Source organism: Pelophylax lessonae, assembly GCF_965119305.1.
Source record: "Pelophylax lessonae genome assembly, chromosome: 3".
Taxonomy (NCBI): Eukaryota; Metazoa; Chordata; class Amphibia; order Anura; family Ranidae; genus Pelophylax; species Pelophylax lessonae.
Window position 1 is genome coordinate 26323244 of NC_138770.1, and position 20320 is coordinate 26343563.

Genomic DNA, 20320 nt, shown 5'->3' on the forward strand with positions numbered 1-20320 from the left:
AAAACAACAAAAATATCCAGAAAAACACATTTCAAAAAATTTCTGAATTGATTTGCATTTTAATGTGTGAAATAAATATTTGATCCCCTATCAATCAACATTTCTGTCTGCCAGGTGTCTTCTATACAAGTAACAAGCTGAGATTAGGAGCACTCTCTTAGAGTGCTCCTAATCTCAGCTTGTTACCCGTATAAAAGACACCTGTCCACAGAAGCAATCAGAGTCCAATCTCTCCACCATGGCCAAAACCAAAGAGCTGTCCAAGGATGTCAGGAACAAGATTCTAGACCTACACAAGGCTGGGATGGACTGCAAGAGCATCGCCAAGCAGCTTGGTGAGAGGATGACAACAGTTGGTGCGATTATTCACAAATATAAGAAACACAAAATAACTGTCAGTCTCCCTCGGTCTGGGGCTCCATGCAAGATCTCACCTCGTGAAGTTTCAATGATCATGAGAACGGTGAGGAATCAGCCTAGAACTACACAGGAGAATCTTGTCAATGATCTCAAGGCAGCTGGGACCATAGTCACCAAGAAAACAATTGGTAAAACACTAAGTGGTGAAAGACTGAAATCCTGCAGCGTCCCCCTGATCAGGAAAGCACATGTACAGCCCATCTGAAGTTTGCTAATGAACATCTGAATGATTCAGAGGAGAACTGGGGGAAAGTGTTGTGGTCAGATGAGACCAAAATCAAACTCTTTGGCATCAACTCAACTCACCATGTTTGGAGGAGGAGTAATGCTGCCTATGACCCCAAGAACACCATCCCCACCGTCATACATGGGGGTGAAAATATTATGCTTTGGGGGTGTTTTTCTGCAAAGTGGACAGGACACTTCATCGCCTCAAAAGGGACAATGGACGGGGCCATGTACCGTCAAATCTTGAATGAGAACCTCCTTCCCTCAGCCAGGGCATAGAAAATGGGTCATGGATGATGGGATTTCTAGCATGACAATGACCCAAAACACACGGCCAAGGCAACAAAGGAGTGGCTCAAGAAGCACAGTATCCAGATCTTAATCCCATAGAAAATATATGGAGGGAGCTGAAGGTTTGAGTTATCAAACATCAGCCTTGGAACCTTAATGACTTGGATAGAATCTGCAAAGGCGAGTGGGACAAAATCCCTCCTGAGATGTGTGCAAACAAGGCTTTTGCCACCAAGTACCAAGTCATGTTTTCACTCATTAAAATGCAAATCAATTTATAACTTTTTGAAATGGGTTTTTCTGGACATTTTTGTTGTTTTTCTGTCTCTCACTGGTAAAATAAACCGACTATTAAAATATAGACTGATCATTTTTTTGTCAGTGGGCAAATGTACAAAATCAGCAGGGGATCAAATACTTTATACCCTCACTGTAAAAAAAGTGATCTCATAATAGCCACTACCTGGTCATGACTAATTGTGGAGAATCTACGCACCCCAGAAGAAATAGAACTGGATCCAAAGTCAGCACAATATCATATACAGAATTTCGCTTATCTAACACTTCCTGCCAATACCTGTATAATCAATGAGACTTTCTAAACACTTTGGACATCAAGGATGGATACTTGAATGTTCCTTTTTTTTTTCTGGCCCACAAGCAATTCTTCCACTTTGCTGTGAGTCTTCAGCTTCTCTGCTTCATCTTTTCTGCTTCATCTTCTCTTTTGCACTTTGAGTGTTCACCAAGGCACTGGCCCCCGGGGCTAGCCTTGCTGTGCTCCCAGGGCATCCCCATTGTGGGACATCTGGAACACCTCCATTAGCTTAGATTCTGGCTGACAGCATAGCTAGAACTGTCCTGGCATTGCGAAGGTTTAACTGGTCCTGAACCTTCAGATCTCAGTACTGGAACCAACTCATCACTTGGAATATCTGAGTCTCATCCTAAACACGGCTCAAGCCAGAGTTTTTCTTCCCCAAGAGAAACTTTAAACTCTCTGTTCCCAGGCTCGGACTCTTCGGTCCAAGGGTCACCCAATTTTTTGCCTTTGCATTAGAGTTCTGGAGCTCATTGTAGAGTTCTTCTAGATCAAGGGGTCTCCAAACTTTCTAAACAAAGAGCCAGTTTACTGTCCTTCAGTGCTTTGCTCCATAATATTTTTCAGGTCACTTTGAAAGGCGCTTTTATGCAAACCTATACCAGACCTATCCCGTAGGCAACGCCAGTTGGCCCAGCATTTGTTTACTGCTACGAAATTGACAATAGCCCGCTCCTGGAAGACCCCGTTGCTTCGTTTTGAGGTGGTCAAAAATTGTATGAATGATATCCTAATCAATGAAAAACTGACCGCTATAGCCTCTGATTCTCATGACAAATTTCTTAAGGTGTGGGATCCCTGGATTTTGAATGTTGCCCCTTCTAGATTTCAGACCACTCTCCTCTCCATTTAATGCCCCCCGAGTGCTCGCCCCGCAGGACCTGCTCTCCCCTCCCCACTCTTCTCTTTGTCTCTTTCTATTGTCTTCTCCCTCTTTGTTTGTCTTCCTTTTTCATTTCTTCTTTCCTTTCTTTTCCCTTTATCTATTCTGTGTTACTCCTTCTTTTTGCTTGGTACTCTACGACCATGACTATATCTGATTGATGGAACTCGGATTGCTCCACCTGTTGTTGTTTGCACTATTCGCTTTACTAATTTTTGCTGACAAATTCTATCTAGTTTACAGCATTGAATGTTACCTCACGCCCTATGTTTGCATTTTGTTTTGCTGCTATCTGTTTTATATGTTCCATTTTTCCCATTGTATGTACATACCTTGCTCTGATGTATGTTTATGCTTTTCCTTTAATAAAAACTTTTGTACAAGAAAATCAGGTTGTCCCTGAACTTGAGGCTCAGGAATCCTACTCAGAAGTAGGGAATAGGCACTTTGAGTGTTCACCCAGGCACTGGCCCTGCCTGCCTGCCTGGCCTAGCCTTGCTGTTCACCCAGGGCATTCCCATTGTGGGAAGTCTGGAAGACCTCCATTCACTCATGTTCTGGCTGACAGCATAACTAGAACTGTCCTGCCATTGCAAAGGTTCAACTGGATCCCGAACCTTCAGATCTCAGCACTGGAACCAACTCATGGCTTGGAATATCTGGGTCTCATCCTAAACAGAGCTCAGGCCAGAGTTTTTGTTCCCCAAGAGAAATTTCAAACTCTCTTTTCCCAGGCTCGGACTCTTCAGTCCAAGGGTCACCCAATTTTTTGCTTCTGCATGAGAAGTCTGGAGCTAGTAGTAGCGGTTTTCTAGACCGGGGGGGGGGGGGGTGGTCGCCAAACTTTCTAAACAAAAGAGCCAGTTTACTGTCCTTCAGATTTTAGGGAGGGGCTAGACTGTGGCCATTGGGAGCAGAAAGGGTCCTATCAGTGGGAAAAAAACAATGCCCCATCTTTGGTTTCATTGAGAGGAATCATGCCCCATCATTGGTGTTAGTGGGAGGAATTGTGCCCCATCATTGGTGTTAGTGGGATGAATTGTGCCTCATCATTGGTGTTAGTGGGAGGAATTGTGCCCCATCATTGGTGTTAGTGGGAGGAATTGTGCCCTATCATTGGTGTTAGTGGGATGAATTGTGCCCCATCATTGGTGTTAGTGGGAGGAATTGTTCCCCATCATTTGTGTCAGTGGACCCCATTGTTGGTGTTCTCATTGTATACATTGTGGTTTACCAGGGTTATGGCTGAAGCTATCATTGTATTGGTTTTTCCAGCTGGCGGCTGGCTTTCTCATGAAACCATTCCGAGCGGTTCATGAGCTTTCCGAAGCAGCGGGAAGGGATGTTACTCCCCCTTCTGGTGCTTGCCGGTGTTTTTGGGCTTACCGTTTTTGCCTGGAAAACAATCCGATGGTCCGGCTGGCTGCTCTCATAGACGATCAAAGAGTGGATACTCTTTGATCGCCTCTATGACCTTGGAGGACCGGAGCAACGTCATAACATGAGTTCTGGTCAAGGCTGGAAGTAAATCTTTTTTTTTATCTTTTGCTTTTAAAGTTAAGGAAGAGATTTGGGGTCTTTTTGACCCCAGATGTCTCCATAAAGAGGACCTGTCATCCTTATTTCTATTACAAGGGATGTTTACATTATTTGTAATAGGAGTAGAAGTGATAAAAAAAATTAAAGGGACAGTGTAAAAATAAAAAGTAATATAGAAAAAAAAAATTTGAAGAGACCCCATCCCTGCGCGGTGCTTGTGCACAGGAGCGAACGCATACGTAAGTCATGCAACGGTAATCGCACCCCACATGTGAGGTATCACAGAGAACGTTGGAGCGAAAGCAATAATACTAGCACTAGAACTCCTCTGTACCTCTAAACAGGTAACCTGTGAAGGCTTTTTAAGCGTCGCCTATGGAGATTTTTTTTTTTTCAAATTCTTTTTTATTATGAAACGTAAAAGAGAAAACATGAGTACAAGCGATACATCATTATGCAGATACAGATGTGTTGTAGCATACAGAGTCAATACACAAAACAGTATGGGTGAGAAAGGTGAATGTAAAATGTCAACAAACCCGAGTCACTCAAAACAGGGTAAATAGACAGCAGGTCCGTTCATAACATATAAGAACATGTAGAGATCTACCAGAAAAAAACAGCCAACATGTAGCGCAGTCCCAACAGGTTCGCAAACAGTGGAGAGCAGCTTGCCTCAAAGTAATGTCAGAAAAGGTGAGCATACAACACATTAGGAAAGGGTACAAGGATACAAGGGGAGGGGGAGGGGGAGGGGGAGGGGGAGGGGGGGCAATGATGCCTATGGAGATTTTTAAGTATCGTAGTTTGCGTAATTTTAACCGCTTCCGTACCTGGTCTCTTCTGGCACTGTTTCAACAATTAAAAAAAAAAGAAACACTGAAGTTAGCCAAATTTTTTATTACAATGTAAAAGATGATGTTACGCTGAGGAAATAGATACCTAACATGTCACACTTTCAAATTGCGCACACTCGTGAAATGGCGCCAAACTTCTGTACTTAAAAATCTCCATAGGTGACACTTTAAACATTCTTACGGTTACTAGTTTAAAGTTACAGAGGAGGTCTTGAGCTAGAATTATTACTCTAGCTCTAACGTTCGTGGTGATACCTCACATGTGAGGTTTGAACGCCGTTTACATAAATGGACGCGATGTACATAAGCGTTCACTGCTGCGTGCAAGTACACGGGGACGGGGGCGCTTTCAATTTTTTTCTTTTATTGTTTATTTTATTACATTTTTTCTATTTATTTCCTTTTTTTCACACTTTCCTTTTAAATTTTTTTTATCACGGTTATTCCTATTAAAAGGAATGTAAACATCCCTTGTAATAGGAATAGTGCATGACAGGTCCTCTTAATGGGGAGATCGGGGGTCTATTAGAGCTCCAAATCTCTCCTCTGGTCCCCCCTGCAGCCGATCAGGCCGAGATTAGATGTCCAGGTAAACAAAGGGGCAGAACCGGAAGTGGGGAATACTCGCCGCTCCTGGTCTCCAGGGTTACAGAGCGAGGGGAATGATGTCAGTTCCTATCTCTGTGTACAGGGCAGCCATCACCACTGGCCACATCGCTCCCGACCTCCACGATGGGACCGAAGAGCCCGGGAGAGGCGGTGGGAAGGGGGTGGAACCTCCTTCCATCACCCGCAGAAGTGATCGAGTGGCTAATTATCCACTCAGATCACTTCTGCGTTGTACAGAATCGCCGGCTGAACAAAATGATACCGGGATGATGCCCTTAGGTGCACCCACCACCCCACTATTACCACTGAACCCCAAAAACATATGGGTACGTCCATTTGGTGGAATGGTTAAAGTGTATTTTCCCCCAAAAAATTGCATTTGCAAAACCGCTTCGCAAATACTGTGTGACATAAAAAATTACAATGACCGCCATTTTGTTCTCTTTGGCCTCTGCTAAAATAAAAAAAATTTATAATGTTTGGGGTTCTAAGTAGTTTTCTAGCAAGAAACGCTGATACTGTTCGGAGGAAGATGAAGGGAGAACACCCTGAAGGCCAGTCCTAAAAGTTACCTGTTAGAGCAAATAACCAAAACATCTCCGAGAGTACCTTAACTGTTTTGCTGCGAGGAACAAATGCAATCACCGTAAGAACGCTAAGTACAAAAATCCCAATATGGTCCACAAGGTGGTGACCTGACTTCTCTCAGATGGAACGCACAGACAGGAAGTGATGTAAGATACTGACAGGAAGTGATGTAGGTCCACAGAGGAAGCGATGTCAGATATAAATAGGAATTTCAGAGGCCAGTTGGGAGGAAGAAGAGAGGAGACATAGCTGGATGTGGCAGTGGTAATAAGATATTATTTTCTATATATAATCTTTAATTACATAAAGAAAAATTTCTCCTTCCTTTTTATGCCGGAGGAACAGAAAGAGTGGAACGCATAACACTGAGAATCAGATTGCAGTCCCCCGGTGAAATCACATAAGTAGGATGAGCAGCAAAACTTCCTCCAGCTCTCCTGTAGCGCCCTCACCAGGCAGAGCCGAGGTACTCATAATCTATCTGGGGAAGAGGCAGAGCTCGGGGTGACCCTGACACTCACCTCTGGAAATATTCAGCAGCTTTCCTCCCTCGTCACTACTAACATTAATCCCATCCTCTGCCCCAACACCAACTGGGCCCACACGCCTCACCCCCCATCTAACACCACTGTCCCCCATTCCTCACCCCCCATCTAACACCGCTGTCCCCCGCTCCTCAACCCCCATCTAACACCGCTGTCCCCCACTCCTCACCCCCCATCTAACACCGCTGTCCCCCGCTCCTCAACCCCCATCTAACACCACTGTTCCCCATTCCTCACCCCATCTAATACCTCTGTCCCCCATTCCTCACCCCATCTAACACTGTTGTTCCCTCACTCCCCCCATCTACTACCACTGTCCACCATTCCTCTCTCCCTATCTATCACCGCTGTCTCCCGCTCCTCACCCCCCATCTATCTCTGCTGTCCCTCACTCCTCACCCCCATCTACCACCACTGTCAACCACTCCTCACCCCCCATCTAACACCGCTGTCCCCCGCTCCTCACCCCCCATCTAACACCACAGTCCCCACTTCTCACCCCCCCATCTAACACCGCTGTCCCCCATTCCTTACCTCTCATCTAACACCGCTGTCCCCACTCCTCACCTCTCATCTAACACCGCTGTCCCCCCGCACCTCACCCCCTATCTAACACCGCCATCCACCATTCCTTACCCCCATCTATCACCCCTCTTCCCTACTTCTCGTTCCTCATCCAACACTGTTGTTCCCCTCTCCTCACCCCCCTTCCCACACTGCTCACCTATATTCCACAACCCTCACAGACACTGTTGTCCCCCACTCCTCATTCCCTCATTCTTTTTTTTTTTTTCTTTATTTAAGAAGAGGTTGCAGTATAAACAGAGTTAAGGCACATCAGGAAAAAATGAGATGCAATCTGACAACAACATCATAAACATTGTTTCGTCAAAAAGGTTAAATTGGTTGAGAATGAACATGGTCAACTGGACCAGAAAGGTGGGGTCAAACCCCTCCCGGACGTGCATAGTAACTGACATTGAAATGAAACAAGGGCTGATGGATTTGGGGATAAGTCCTCATTCCCTTATTCAACATTGCAGATCTCCACTCCTCACACCCCATATTTCACGCTTCTGTCCCCCACTCTTCACCCAGACCCAACGCTGCCACCTTGCTTTCTCTCGCTACTCTCATGATATCGCTCTTATCTCTATTAATAAAGCACAGACCTGACCAGAGAGGTGAGGAGGATTCTGGGAGGTCACATGATATCACTCTTATCTCTATTAGTAAAACACAGACCTGACCGGAGAGGTGAGGAGGATTCTCAGAAGATTCTTAGAAGGACACAAGGATCTCTACAAGGACGTCATGATGGAGAATCAGCCGTCCCTCACATCACCGGGTAAGAGGAGACTTTATTGTAAAGGAGAGAGCAGTACGGAGGCTCCACCTAGATCCCCCATCATCTGATAAACACATAGAAACAATGTATTCAGTCAGTGTGTGTGTTTCCTACAGATGGATCCAGTAATGGGAACCCACCAGATAGATGTCCCTGTCCTCTGTATTCCCGGGATTCCACACAGGAAGGTCACACCATCCCTCACCATCATCAGGTAGGTGAAGATGGATGTCAAGATCGTAAAAGTGATCTGACTGTATGAAGATATATTCCACTTTTCGGTATAAGGTTATTTGTGCTCACATTTTAAAGCAACCATTCCCTGCTATGTTGTTTGTTTTAGAATGAAAATCTGATAGATATAAAAGATGAGGTTAAAGAGGAAGAAGAGACGTATGTGAGGGGGGATCAGCAGTTCAGGGAAGAGGTTGGGATGATGGACAAAGTTAAAGAGGAGGAATCTTCTCCAGACATCAGCATAGGTGAGTGATGGCCACTAAATACAAAAACTGTTTGGGTATATGGATTTATGTTTGAGGATCTGTAGATCCACTTCTACAATGACGTCATGATGGAGAATCAGCCACTCCTCAAATCACTGGGTAAGAGGAGACTTTATTGTAAAGGAGAGAGCAGTACGGAGGATCCACCTAGATCTCCCATCATCGGATAAACACATAGAAACAATGTATTCAGTCAGTGTGTGTGTTTCCTGCAGATGGATCCAGTAATGGGAACCCACCAGAGAGATGTCCCCGTCCTCTGTATTCCCGGGATTCCACACAGGAAGGTCACACCATCCCCCACCATCATCAGGTAGATGATTGACAATGATTGGTAGTTCTGATTTATATACGGTATATTTGTTACAAGAAATGTTTTATTATATATTCAGAGTGAAAACCTCGGGGATGATAATATTGATGTTAAAGAAGAGTATAAAGAGGAGGATGAGGAGTATGGAGTGATGGAGGAGTTTTCAGAAGGACACAAGGATATGATGGAGCCACCTAATACCAGGAACCCACCAGAGAGATGTCACCGTCCTCTGTATTCCCGGGATTCCACACAGGAAGGTCACACCATCCCTCACTGTTACAAGGTCGGTGAGACAGAGATTATAAAACACAGACTCATGGAGACAATGTGTGGATTTTTATGTCACAATAATAAATCTTATATTTTATAGATGATATTCTTTCATTTTCTTGATTTAGAGTGGAGATCCAATCGATATAGAATTTGAAGTTAAAGCAGAAGAAGAAGAGAGGTATGTGAGGGATGATCGGCAGTCTATGGAGGAGGATGGAATAACGGGGACATTTATAGAGGAGAACACTCCTACAGAGATCAGCACAGGTGGGTCATTAACACTAAATACATTCCTCCACCCATACTGCTCACTGATTGGTCCAGAGTAGGGCGGGGACTGGGTGATATCAGCCTGTAATCCCCTGGTCACTTTCCTGAGCTGTGTTCCCTGTCCTGTATTCCTGTATTTCTCTCGGATAATCTTCCTTCTCTGTGCTGCAGACACAATTTATGTATCTAGACTGGATTTATGGAGATTCTGGGAATCGGCTGGCAAAAAAAATGTGCATGATATAGGCACCTAGGTTATGAGTTTTGGGTCTTCTGCCCCATGCCTGAGTCTAACGTCCTATCCCAAACAAATGAGGAGAAGATACTGTACACCATATGAAAGGTCCATCTCCAATCCTCAATATAACGTCATGTTCCAAACAATAAAATTGTTATCATTTCAATAGCATTATTACTCAGTGATGTTTGGTTGGGTAAGGTTGTATCATTGATCCATGTCAGATCTCTTTTTTTTTTTTTTTTTTTCAATTCTTTTATTTATATAAAAGACAACTTCCAGGCATAATAAACAGTAACATTCCTTATAGAACATATGCTGAGACTGTGTATTACAACATTGAAGACAATTCAGTCATAAGGTTGAGATCTACATCGGTGGTAGAATAAGAGGTGTTCTACAATTCCTCTAATGGGAGGAGTTATGCAGGACTAGAAAGTTCCCGGAGTTGTCTGTTCCAGTTTGGCATAACGTATAGAAGAAGAAGGAAGGAGTAAAGTGAATAAGTAGTGGAAAGAGAGAGGGAAGTAAAAGAAACATAGAGAGTGGCAGAAGAGGATAAGTAGGTGGGATGAGGGGGGAAGGGGTAAGGAGGGGGGGGATGGGGGGTTAGGAGGGTTAGCATTGGTAAAGCTATGGCCCTACATCAGCAATACTTTCCACCAATATTTTAGAGCTCCCCCAAACTCAACATGAGGTCTCTTTAGTATTGCCTCCCTTAATTAAAGAGCAGCCTTCATCAGAGAGGACAAATATATTCCATTGACCCCAGGTTTTGGTTTATCGTTCGTGTTGGGGACGTGTCGAGAGAACAAGGTTTTCCATTCTATTTATTTCTTCGACCTTTTTGAGCCACATGCCAACAGTCAGGACCTGTGGGTTTTTCCATTTAAGAGGGATGCACATTTTAGCAGCATTTAGAAGGTGACAAATGACAGAATTTTTATAGGTCTGGGCCGGGATGTTAGAGGCATGGAGAAGGAAGAGAGCAGGGTCATTGGGGAGCGGTTGGTTTATAAACCTCTGAGACATTTCACGTACTGTCTTCCAGAACTCCTCTAGTTTAGGACACAACCAAAAATCATGTAGGAGTGTCCCCCGGCCCTTCCTGGCATCTCCAGCACTGATCAGTGAGTGTGGGGAAGAATCTGCTCAACCTTGACGGCGTGCGGTACCACCTTGTTAGGAGTTTGAAGTTGGTTTCTTGTATTTACATGCAGATGGATGATGTAAATGTAAACAGAATGATGTGATTTTGTTGGTCTGGATTAAAGTTACAGTCTAAATCCCGTTCCCTCTTAGCTAAGAATGGGGGTTGGTAAGTCCCCTGGGGTGTGATCAGTAATGCATAGGTCGTGGATAATACCTGTGTTAGTATTCTGTCTTGAGAGCAATGTTCATCGAAGGGTGTAAGTTGTGTGTTGCGTTCACTGGGAGGTGGCAATGAGTTTAAGAAATTATGGAGTTGCAATGCCCTCCATAAATCTAGACGGTAGGGTCCCAAGGAGTCCATGAGGTCTTTGAGTGCAGGCCAACGAGATGATGTTGAAAAATGGGAGGCTTGGAAATAGCCTGACTCCATCAATGTCCTGAATGTTTTATCTTGGTAGCCCGGGGTAAACTGGGGATTCCCCAGTATGGGTGTCAGTGGCGATTGCGTCGGGGAAAGTGAAAGTTGTGTGAATAATTTAGAGCAGGTTCTTATCGTGTGACCTATGAGGGGATGGCGTCTTATGGAGTCTGGTAGTGAATGGTGGCACGATGGAGCTCTATGGAGGGGTATGTCGCATTGGGCCTGTTCTAGTCTGGGCCAAAGCTTTGCTTCACCATGACGACACCAGTCTGAGTCTCCCCAATTGTGTAGCCTGATAGTACTTGCATAAGTCCGGCACTGCCAGTCCACCTAATCATTTAGGAAGCAAGAGAAGTCTCCTACATAGCCTAGGTCGCTTATGTGCCCAGATAAAATCCACTAGTAGGGTGTCATCTTGTTTAAAGTAATGTGAAGAGATGAATATCGGAAGTGCTTGAAAGAGGTATTGGAACTTAGGGAGTATGCACATTTTAATAACGTTGCATCTCCCAAACCATGAATGGAGGCCAGAATTCAATTTATCTTATAGAATGTGGACTTTTGTTTAGGAGGGGGAGAAAGTTGAGCGTGAAGATGGGTGAAAATTTGGGTGGTATGAGAGTGCCCAGGTATTTCCACGCTGAGTTCGTCCATTTTAGCCTAAAATTAAATTGCAGTTGGTGGAGGAGGGGGTTTGATAAGCCTACTCCCATAGCTTCAAACATATGCCTCAACTTCGTGAAGAAGATTCGGTAGAGAAATTATGGGATTTATGAGGGAAAATAACATGTCGTCTGGATATGCTGATATTTTCTGCTGGGTCACCCCAACAGTCATGCCTGAGATATCCGGGTGGAGGCGTATTCTACATAAAAAGGTTTCTAGTGATAATGCGAAGAGTAAGGGTGACAGGGGGCACCCCTATCTTGTCCCACTCGTAATTGTGAAGTAATCCGATAAGATACCGTTCGCCCTAACCTGGGCGACAGGGGCAGAATAGATCTGGGAGATCCAGTTTAGCATGGTGTTGCCCTAAGTAGTGGGGGGGGGGGGGGGGGTATGAAGAGAATTGAGATAAAAAGAGGGGAGGCAAAGATGGTATGAGAGAGGAAGAAAGGAAAGTCAGGCAAGCAAAGAATATGAGAGAGTGAAAGAGAAGGGGGCAATCCCACAAAGAGGCCTCAATTTACTAAGAGATGGCAAAAGTAAATGCTAAGACGCTCACCAGCAAGGAGCCGGATGAATGAGCGCGTGCCTATGTGGGGTTGTGGTTGGAAAGAGCCAAGGGAGGGGCCCCCGATTCCCCCTGGCCCGGCAGCCTTCTTGAATAAATGAAGAATGGTATATAAGGTGTAGCACTGCCCCCTAGGGGACTGCTGAATTTTCACACTGTAAGGATTCCCTTGGGTTCCCCGTAGCAACTGCTTGCAGAACTTGCAGAAATCTTAACACTTTATGTTCTTGGCTCAGTCAATGATCAGTCTAGGGGTAATAGTTTTTGTGGTTTTATTTCATATTGGGATAGGAGAAGGGATGAGTGGGATACTCCAATTGTCTAACTATTCACAATTCATAGGACTTCTAGTTTGAGAATGCTGCAAGGCTGCTACTTCATCCTGCCACTTGAATGAAGCTGAGAAAAGTGTTCCTAGTGATGTTTCTCTTCAAGGTAATCACCCAGTACCCCCTTTCTCTGTACTAGCTGACACCGGTCCACTGACTATAAACTCCAGATGGTTCCCTTCCTGGGCAGACCCCTGGGCAAGATCCTCTGTACTCACGATACTGTTTTTCCAGATTCTCGCAGTGCCCCAACTCCTCCAGTCAGCTCTCCTGGACCTCTGGGTTCAGCTCCTCTCCACTTGTTCACCAGGCCAACTGCCTGTGACCATCACCCACTGCTGCAGAAGAGGAGGCAGCCGCCACCCTCCTTCTGGGACTTTGCTTCCCGCCAAAAGACCTCTACCTCATGTGCCCCTGGCTTTTTATACCCTGCCCCACAATTCACAGAGACAACCTATCTGTGCCAATCCTTGGGGCTGTATCAAAAGCCTGTGTGTCATTGGCCAGGTTTCCTCCAGCATCCAGTGTGCCTCCCCATTGGATCAGCTGGGGACACTCCCTTAGACCAGATGAATCACACACTGGGCACACTGAGCAGACCTAACTCACAGATCCTGCTCCCTGATAAGCAGAGTGCAATATAGAATTTACCTGCTGCTCCTCTGATAGGCAGACAGAGGCAAAACTATACTCACTCTCTAGCACCTGACTAGGAGGGTGCTACATCCACCCCCCACCAGACGAGCCATGTCCTCACTGACTCTGGGGCAGCTGTCCCTTACAAAAACTTTCTACAAAAATAAAGGGAGTATCCCACAAACCTGGAAAAGGGGGAAAAGGGGAATAACAAATGTACATATAATAAATTATGTAGAAAAATATAGATATGCCACACAAATATTCACAAAACAACTTAATGCACCCCCCATGAAACAAAACTCTGCTTGAGTGGGTAACATGTCAACCTGACTAACTAGCTAACTATAACATTCACTTTTCACAAATGGAGGGCCTTGCCAGACCCAGACATCCTGCAAAGGAAGAATTAAAGGTTAGCACTTCCAACATTTGCATATTAACAACATTCTACCTAATGTAGTGAGAATGCCCTCTCCTCAGAGGCGACCTTCTCACCCAAGATCCCTAGCTACATATCCTGGCAGATATCACTTCCGGTAGGCTTGACTAGGCATTCAGCTCCACTCCTGTACAGGTGACAACCAAACCCTGTCAAGCTAACTATCTACCTTCTAGCCACAATGAGTGACTGAAACAGACACAGTCCCTTTAGCACCCGGGCACTGACTCTTCTTCCATTTCAGCCATGCCCACAAGTTCTCGAAGACATGTGGAGTCCATCCGACTGATGCTCACAGTGTCCCTCACACCTTTAGCACCGAGGCTACATGTCTTCTTAAGGACAAGGTATTTGCTGGAGCCTGAGCAACCTGTCAGACTTGTGGGTGTTAACAGTCTCTTCAGGGGCCCCTGGCACTAGGGCACCCCGCACCGAAGAGACCTCAGGCCACTACCCATTCAACCCAACAAAGTTCCATTACTGGCCCATTGGCCCAATAGTATCTTCACAAGGCATCTTTGTAAAAAGAGTCTCTTTGCATAGAATTCTCCTCTTCAGCCCGATGACCTAACTACTCCACAGATTGTCCTTTTAACTTGAGGTGGTACATGATCCTGGCCCGATGGCCCAAAGGATCTCCTTTTTAGCACAGTTATAGTATCACTAGAGTCCTCCTTTAGTAAGGGTCTCTTCTTCTTTAAAGTTGGAGGGTTGGCCCTCTTTAGTGGAATCACTCAGCAGTGGTAATTGTAGATTTCCCAATCCCTTTTGCAAGGATAGAAGGGAAAGGGGTATTGGAAATAGGGCTTGGGCCCTAGCAACAAAGGTGAAACTTGAAACATCACTGTACACTTTACATTCGGGCTCTCCAGCCCCTCTTCTTCTGTAAGCAAGTAAGCAAACTCAGGCTAGCCAGCCTCACTAAACTCAGCATCCTGTGTCCTTAGCAATAGTAGTCAGGATGTGGGATTCGCACAACTTTCCCCTCTGAGTCTCTTACACGGATGGACCAAGCCTGGCCAGATCTGTCTGGGTGGTGGACCTCCACTCTGTCTATATAGATGACCCGCCCAAAGTTCCAATTTGCCTTCACAGATTGGAAGGTTCTCTATAACTCCGGCTTTGATTGGTTGCGGTGGGGTTTCGGAATATAAAGGAAGTCCCACACAGCCTCGTCACACCAAGCCTCTTACCAGGCCGACTGCCTGTGACCATCACCCACTGCTACAGAAGAGGAGGCAGCCACCACCCTCCTTCTGGGACTTTTCTTCCCACCAAAGGACCTCTACCTCATGTTCCCTTGGCTTTTTATACCCTGCCCCACAATTCACCGAGACAACCCATCTGTGCCAATCCCTGGGGCTGTATCAAAAGCCTGTGTGTCATTGGCCAGGTTTCCTCCAGCATCCAATGTGCCTCCCCATTGGATCAGCTGGGGACACTCCCTTAGGCCAGATGAATCACACACCGGGCACACCGAGCAGACCTAACTCACAGATCCTGATCCCTGATAAGCAGAGTGCAATATAGAATTTACCTGCTGCTCCTCTGATAGGCAGACAGAGCCAAAACTATACTCAATCTCTAACACCTGACTAGGAGGGTGCTACATCTTTAAAAGACGTGGATGTCCGGGTAAATTTGAAAAGTTGTGGGGCATGTGGTTGGATACCCCTGGCCTTGGTCCAAAAGAATTAACACTTCAAAGATTAGTTCTAGGACCACATTGAGGGTACCTTTGATGCTGGCAGTGTGTTTGCTGGGTTTGGTGGAGGAAATGGCACCTCTTGGAGCACAAAGAATTTTATTGTCGGTTACTCTGTTCTATGCGGGCAAGGCTATTCTTCAGCATTGGAGGAAGACCGAAGAGCCATCGGTGGAATATTGGAAGTCACCAATGAACACAATGCTGCTATTTTACAAAGCCACATACCTGAATAGAGGATGCGTTATATGGCAGGGTTGGACTGAGAGGCCATCTACTCTTCTCGGAGGTGATTGTGGTCTGCCACCAGTGAAGGTGACGGTCACCTTAGAGGGGTGAGTTGAGGTCCCCTGATACTTAGGGAGGTAACAAATGAAGTCTATGCCTAGCAGACAACAAGCAGTGGTGAGAGGGTGGGGGAGGTTGGGGTATGGACCTGGGTGAGAGTCTGTGTGGGGGAGACACTGCCGCGTTGAGGTTCTCCTGGGAGGTTCTCCTTTTACATTTTCCTATAAGTATTGTAGTACATGAGCATTGCACTGAGGTTGGGGGGGGGGGGGGGGATGGGGAGTTGTTTTAGTTGCTTTGTTTGTTTCTTGTCTGTTTTTTGTGTTATTTTTACTTCTATGTTTAAACATATGTTAGTCCTAGGAATGAATAAACAGGAGAGAACAGGATAAGGCGCAGGCCAAGGAGATGTTGGGGGAGTGGGTGGAGTCAGTGAGATGTTGGGGGAGTGGGTGGAGTCAGTGAGATGTTGGGGGAGTGGGTGGAGTCAGTGAGATGTTGGGGGGAGTGGGTGGAGTCAGTGGAGGTGGTGAATGGAAACATGCAGGAGTGACTATATATGAAGGTTACGATCGCTGTGTCTATGACTGTACAGAGTGGAAATATTGTGTACCGAATGGAATGGACTTTTCTTTCTTTATAATAAAACTTTTTCTGATTTAAAAAGAAAAAAAACACTCAGAAAAGATGAGTGGGGAAAATGTCAGTGGCCTCCACCTGTAAAACCATTCCTGTTTTGGAGGTCGTCTCATTGTTGCCCATCTAGAGCACCTGTTGGTAACAACCCCCTCTGCTACTTGACTGACCAGATGAATATCCCAGGAGTTTCCCTGACTTGATGCTATACTCTGATTATAAAGTGTTGAGCGGTGTATATGAGTGTGGAAAACTCTTGGTAATTTTTCTTGTCTTCTGACAGACGGACTCTGTGGTGGGAATAGAAGGACATCGGAGGAAGATGTGACTACAGAAGATAATGACATGGCATCTTCTCCAGAAGTAAATCCCGTTCCTCATAATATACATGACAGACCTCACCATTGGAGGAGATCATTGGAATCTCCTGATACTTCACATAGTCCTCTAATATCTGACAGTGCCGACGGGTGCGGGAGACCATCTCATCTCAGGGAAACTTCTTTATACCATACAGGAGAGAATTCGTTGTCATGTTCAGAGTGCGGGAAATGTTTTAAACACAAAAAAAGCCTTCTTAGACATCAGAGAAAACACACAGGTGACCTTCCCTATTCATGTTCAGAGTGCGGGAAATGTTTTAGTCATAAAGCATACCTTCTTCAGCACCAGAGAATACACACAGGGGAGCGCCCCTATTCATGTTCAGAGTGCGGTAAATGTTTTAATAATAAAACAAACCTTCTTAGCCATCAGAGAATACATACAGGTGACCTTCCCTATTCATGTTCAGAGTGCGGGAAATGTTTTAATGATAAAGGAAACCTTCTTAGCCATCAGAAAATACACACAGGTGAGCGTCCCTATTCATGTTCAGAGTGCGGGAAATGTTTTAATCATAAAGGAAGCCTTCTTAGCCATCAGAAAATACACACAGGGGAGGTTCCCTATTCATGTTCGGAGTGTGGGAAATGTTTTAGGCACAAAGGAAACCTTCTTAGGCACCAGAAAATTCACACAGGGGAACGACCTTTTTCATGTTCAGAGTGCGGGAAATGTTTTAGCCAAAAAGGTAACCTTCTTCATCACCAGAGAATACACACAGGTGAGCATCCCTATTCATGTTCAGAGTGCGGGAAATGTTTTAATGATAAAGGAAACCTTCTTTGCCATCAGAGAATACACACAGGTGAGCGTCCTTATTCATGTTCAGAGTGCGGGAAATGTTTTAATCGTAAAGAAAAGCTTCTTAGCCATCAGAGAATACACACAGGTGAGCATCCCTATTCATGTTCAGAGTGCGGGAAATGTTTTAATGATAAAGGAAACCTTCTTTGCCATCAGAGAATACACACAGGTGAGCGTCCCTATTCATGTTCAGAGTGCGGGAAATGTTTTAAGGATAAAGGAAACCTTCTTATCCATCAGAGAATACACACAGGTGAGCGTCCCTATTCATGTTCGGAGTGTGGGAAACATTTTAATGAGAAAGGAAATCTTCTTATCCATCAGAGAATACACACAGGGGAGCTTCCATATTCATGTTCAGAATGTGGGAAAGGTTTTAATCATAAAGGAAACCTTCTTAGCCATCAGAAAATACACAGGGGTGAGCTTCCCTGTTAATTTTCAGAGTGTGGGAAATGTTTTAATCATAAAGGAAACCTTCTTAACCAGCAGAGAATACACACAGTTAAGCCTCCATATTCATGTTCAGAGTGCGGGAAATGTTTTAATAATAAAGGAAACCTTCTTAGCCTTTAGGGAATACACACAGGTGAGCTTCCCTATTTATGTTCAGAGTGCGGGAAATGTTTTGCGTTCAAATGTTTACTTGTTAGACACCGGAAAGTTCATACAGGCGAGCGTCTCTAATCTTGTGCAGAGTGCGGGAAATGTTTAAGTAAGAAGGAACACCTACTTACACACAGGTGAGCGCCCTTTTTATTGTTACGAGTGCGGGAAATGTTTTCCAAACAAAGATTTATTTCTTAGAAACCAGAAAGTTCATATGGGGGTGAGCGTCCTATTTCATGTTCAGAGTGTGGGAAATGTTTAAAAATAAAGGAAATATAATGAAACATCAGAGTGCACCCCCTGCTGGTACTACGGGAAATGGACGCTGGATTGTAACGGGTGGAACTGTTTAGTCCATAAACAAATGTGAAACCACCACAGTCCACTCGGGGTTGGTTTACACCCGCATCGCCCTCTGACCCGCTGTTGGGTTGGCAGGCAGCTGGGAGCCCTTATGTTAACCCTGTAAAGCCCACGCCAGAACGGCGCAACCGTATGCATCGGGGCTGTTGCGGCACAACCCCATTCAGTTGAATAGCATTGCCCAATGTGACCGGGGGGTGCGAGGTTTGCAGCAGCCGCAGATTGCAGTGCCATGTGTACCGCCCCATCCGGCTGCCATTTAAGCTTAAGGGGGGTGGTAAAATCATGACTCAACTGTCTACCTTTACCGATCCCTCCTCACATGAGGCAACAGGCGGGAAACCATGACAATACATGGGGCAACAAGTGGGAAATTAAGACAAAACATGGGGCAACAGGTGGGCAATCCGCACAATACATGGGATAATTAGTGGGCAATCCTGACAATATATGGGGCATAAAACCAATGAAAATGGTGGCACTCCAACAGGTTATAGGGATGATATTTATTGCAGACAGTCAATACGGGATACAGAAAGGTGGACGCATTTCACACGTAATATCGTGCTTCTTCACCACGGTGTGCGCACCTGTTGGTAATACATGGGGGCAACAAGTGGGCATTCATGACAATACATGGGGCAGCAGACAAACAATTCTGACAATACATTCTTTTTGTGTTCTACTTATAAATATGTATATAGATCTAACCTACTGGATGGAAAAAGATCACTGTAACATGCATTAACCCACAGCAGCCAATCAGGATTTATCTTTCACTGGTGAACCTTCTTAGAAGGGGGGGGGTTGAGACCTTGCATTGATTATAGGGTCCTCAATCGCATCACGGTCAAGAATGCATACCTGATGATTGGTTGCTTAATTTTTTTGCTCCTTTAGATTTATTGAAGTAGCCGGCTTTTTATTGGTCCAACCAATGTATGATTATTAATACATTTGACACATTTGTTAATTCTATTATAAAAGATTTAAGCTTTATTTTATTCATATCATTACTGTGTGGTAATCGCTTATTCTGATCTTGTACAATAAAAAACTCTTTGTACAATATTCTGTGCCGAGTCTTCTTTTTTACCAATGATTAGATGATCGGTGATTGGAATGTGATCAGTTCATAGAGAGTCATCCATTGGGGTTTTATTAGTGAGATGGAGAGTGGAGAAGGCACCACATTGACAGCCATTGGAGGCCCTTTCTAAAGCCCTAAACTTTTTGGCAACCTGTCTATGACATTAGTCTTCCAAACTCTATCTCACTGAGCTAAGGCCAGAAGAGTTCCAGGAGTTCTTCTCTGTCCACAGTTCCCAAACCAAAAGGAGACATCCACCACATCTTCAATCTTAAGGTCCTAAATGTCCTCAGCTGGGTCCAGGAGTTCCGCATGTAATCCACCAGGTAATAGCCTCTCTCTTTATCAGGGAGACTTTTTTCTTTGACCATCCCACATACATGTACTGCTGTGGGGCGGCCGTTCTGTGCAGAATCACGTACCTGTCCGTCATCTGCATATTGTCAGGTTATATCTATATAAAATGATAAAAATTGATGAAATATAACTTTGCTGAATGTGAATCTGACCTTTGTCTGACGCGATTCATTCAAGGGCAGGAAGAAAAACCTTGAGAGGCCGGGCCCCATACAACTATATTGACCAACCCTTAACAGTGCAAATGAAGCTACAGTCTTATGTAACTAGTCGGTCACAATTGACAATACTGAACGGTCCCCACCTTCCAGATCAATAAATAAAAAGATGTGATAAGGATTTGAAACCCAAAGGTTAAAGA

The 20320-nt window shown here is 44.9% G+C and overlaps 3 protein-coding genes across 3 annotated transcripts in view; 1 reads left to right on the forward strand and 2 right to left on the reverse strand.

Annotated features, from left to right (window-relative positions):
- LOC309550260 (uncharacterized protein) overlaps positions 1-20320 on the reverse strand; it is a gene marked incomplete at both ends in the record, with an annotated part of 1652360 nt that overhangs the window by 267926 nt on the left and 1364114 nt on the right. The gene's annotated exons all lie outside the window — the stretch shown is intronic.
- LOC309549821 (uncharacterized protein) overlaps positions 1-20320 on the reverse strand; it is a gene marked incomplete at its 3' end in the record, with an annotated part of 279510 nt that overhangs the window by 150830 nt on the left and 108360 nt on the right. The gene's annotated exons all lie outside the window — the stretch shown is intronic.
- On the forward strand, positions 305-20156 carry LOC309549826 (uncharacterized protein; the record flags this gene model as incomplete). The annotated part of the gene is made up of 3 exons (XM_082250328.1): positions 305-335; positions 16870-17895; positions 20137-20156. 3 exons carry the CDS (start codon positions 305-307, stop codon positions 20154-20156), a joined length of 1077 nt encoding a protein of 358 aa, XP_082106454.1.